Genomic DNA, 3,297 nt, shown 5'->3' with positions numbered 1-3,297 from the left:
CCAATCTTTTGGAAAATAATATAAGAAATGTACATATGTATGACTGGGTCACTTTGCTGTACAGCAGAAATTGACAGATACTATACTTTAATAAAATCAACTATACTTTAATAAAAATAAGAAAACAAATTGAGTGTTCTTTCACTTTTTTTTTGGTCTTTTTGCCATTTCTTGGGCCGCTCCCGCGGCATATGGAGGTTCCCAGGCTAGGGGTCTAATCTGAGCTGCAACCACCGGCCCACGCCAGAGCCACAGCAACGCAGGATCCGAGCTGCGTCTGCAACCTACACCACAGCTCAGGGCAACGCCGGATCATCAACCCACTGAGAAAGGGCAGGGACCAAACCCGCCACCTCATGGTTCCTAGTCGGATTCGTTAACCACTGTGCCATGACGGGGAACTCCTCTTTCACTTTTTAATGAACTATTTTCCCCTACAAATGAGGCAACCGTATGACTGAGTCATTCCATGGTATACAAAGAATTATACTGACTTTTCTTACACTCTATAACCGTGATCATTTTTAATGTTAGCTGTCCTAGAACTGAATCCTAGAAATATTTTCTGTTTGCGGGAAAACTGAATTTCAGATATAGTGTCTAACTCAGGCCATATGTACAGAGAACAACTTCACATAACGAACACTCGTTATTCATTATTCAGTTATGAGAGTGAAGAAGGTGGGGTTGAGTATGGACTCTGGCTTCCCATTCCTCGAGTCCATCTCCATTCAACATGTGTGATTTGAGTCAATTATATAATCCCTCTGAACCACAGTCTCCTTGGCTGGAAAATAAGAAGTTTCTATGTCACAGACATTGTCATGAGGATTCAACTAATTAATCTGTATAAAGTGCTTAGAACACTGCCTGGCCCATCATAAACACTCAAAAAAACATGTGGCTGAAAATGTCGATGCTGAATATGAGCTTTTGCTTAAAAAATGAAGAAGACCTGGGGTTTCTGTTCTGCTTTAGCAGTAATGAACCTGACTAGTAGCCATGAGAATAAGGGTTCGATTCCTGGCCTCACTCAGTAGGTTAAGGATCCAGTGTTGCCATGGCTGTGGTGTAGGTCGCAGACGCACCGCTGTGGGTGGGCCAGCAGCTGCTGCTCCAATTCAACCCTAGCCTGGGAACTTTACACAGCAGACGCAGCCCTAAAAAAAAAAAAAAAAAAAAAAGGAAGGAAGAAGAAGACCTTAACCCTATTATTTGTTTGTATAACTGAACATGAGATCACATTTGGCTCTTTGAGGTGCTAATGGAACTAAGCCCTCTCTTCTGCTGGTTTCTGTTTCACAATACTTACATGAATATCTGCTCGATCTTGAAAGGCAGCATTAATCAGCATAGTAATCACCCTGAGAAGGCTATAAAAACAAAAGTTCATCTTTCTTTGATTGAAGAATAGCACCTCTCTGTCCTTTTGAACTCTGCCTCAACCTCACTCAAGTGATTGTATCAGCAATGAAGATATTTTGTATTTTCCTGACCTTTGTCTTCACTGTGTCTTGTGGTCCAGCAGGTAATATCTGTTAATACGGGAAAAGAGGGAAAGCCAACTTTTTTATATAAATGCTTGACTCTGGAAAATATATTGTTAGGAGGCTCCATATGAATTCATAATGCAATTCACTGATGATTTTGCATGAGAGGCAATGAGTGGAACTGATAATTGAGAATATAACAGGGAAGAATGACCAACATGGTAGAACTAAACCTGTTTCTTGTTTTGTTTTCATTTTTAAATGCAATTTAATTAAGTGATTCAAGCTTCTACAACTGGTTTGGTAATACAGGGTAAAGGAGAGGGGTCTTGGGATGGATGGCTATTTACAACACAAAATAAATAGATTACACTTTCCACATTCTTTTCTCTTTCTCTTGAGAGAGGATGCACAGATTAGATATTTAAGAGTATTCTATTTACGACAACAACAAAAGAGTTAATGGCAAAGAAAATATTGTTGGATAAATATGTACTTAAAGTGTACCAATCTCTAGCGAATATAACCCAAATTCTTTAACATGGTTTCCTGGGCATGATTTTAGAAACAAAATAGTTTAACTTTATACTTTAAGCAACTTTATTTACTCATCTATCTCTCCACCTATCTCTTGATCCATCTACCTACACAAGGGGATTAAGCCTGGATTCATGATCATACCTATTTTTTCCTAGTTTTACAGAGGAAAACAAGAGAAAAAACAAGAGAAATTGAAGAAAGAAAAAGTCAATGTTACCTTGTTCGTGGTGCTTGCAAGACTTCATGCAACACCTGGGAATATGTATATAATTACTGTGATTCCGAGCCCTGCTGTGTTGTACGGGAATACGCAATACCAGGCAGTCAAAGCACCACCACTAAAGCTTATGAAGATGTTAATTATAGATTTATTACACTACCTGCTACTACCCATGCAAATTATAATTCTTCTATTATATTACCTAACAATACTGATGTAAATTAAAATTCCAGTATGTAACACTGCATGGTAACTATATTACTAATAAAAATGAACTTTCTACTTTCTGTAAGTCTATTTTCAAATCTTCTCCTTTAGCATTCTGGATTATACAACTATGTCACGGCAGCTGGTGAGTTCGATGTTAGGATACTACAAGAGAAATAAAGAAGAGTGGCAGTGTCTATTCAACTGGCAAAAGTGCTCTCTATATGCACATGGCCAGCATTCGGCATTGTGAAGACTTCCCTTTACCTCTGGCCTATTTATTTGCCCTGTGTACTACCCTGGTTAATTTCATATGCTCTTTTAGGTATCAGCCATCAATCATGGTTTAACGCTACCTTTCCATAGTTTCAGTAAAAATGTGCTTGGACCTTGGACACAAAGTCATATATATTTTAGTCATGTAACAAGACAGTATTGATAATACAATTACGAGAAAAAGCAATCGAACAAAACTTAACATGGAGTAAAACGTGATAAGAATAAGAACGAGTTAAAAACATTTGAAAGATATATTTTTTCTTCTGATAATAAGAGCATTTTGAGGATTACAGAAATGTTTAACTATGAAAAGTCATGTCCAGTTCTACCATCCAGTGCTATTACTCATAATCATCTTTGAACGGAGGCAACCAATCCAAGGATATTTTCTCCTGGTCCTTAAGAATTGAACTACTTCATCTTACAATTCTGTATTTCATGCTGTCTGTCCTCATCCCTGTCTGCAATGAACTCATTGTGTTTTCAGTTTTCCACATTCCACCTTAGTTTTATCATAATATGAAATTGTTAAATGATCTTATGAATTATAAAGCTTTTCAT

The 3,297-nt window shown here is 37.5% G+C and overlaps 1 protein-coding gene across 1 annotated transcript; it reads left to right on the top strand.

Annotated features, from left to right (window-relative positions):
- The first annotated feature begins 910 nt into the window (after positions 1-910).
- Positions 911-2,475, top strand: DEFB113 (defensin beta 113). Its single transcript, XM_047797456.1, has 3 exons — positions 911-980; positions 1,415-1,528; positions 2,186-2,475. The coding sequence occupies exons 1-3, from the start codon at positions 911-913 to the stop codon at positions 2,473-2,475; spliced, it is 474 nt and encodes a 157-aa protein (XP_047653412.1).
- Positions 2,476-3,297: the final 822 nt, after the last annotated feature.

This window comes from Phacochoerus africanus, chromosome 9, assembly GCF_016906955.1.
Source record: "Phacochoerus africanus isolate WHEZ1 chromosome 9, ROS_Pafr_v1, whole genome shotgun sequence".
NCBI lineage: Eukaryota > Metazoa > Chordata > Mammalia > Artiodactyla > Suidae > Phacochoerus > Phacochoerus africanus.
This window is presented reverse-complemented; position numbering and strand designations above follow the sequence as displayed.

Coding starts and splice junctions, on each gene's coding strand:
- DEFB113 (XM_047797456.1), top strand. CDS start 911: ATGTCGATGCTGAATATGAGCTTTTGCTTAAAAAATGAAGAAGACCTG. Junction 981..1,414: donor GTTTCTGTTCTGCTTTAGCA/GTAATGAACCTG, acceptor ATTGAAGAATAG/CACCTCTCTGTCCTTTTGAA. Junction 1,529..2,185: donor TGTGTCTTGTGGTCCAGCAG/GTAATATCTGTT, acceptor ATTTTTTCCTAG/TTTTACAGAGGAAAACAAGA.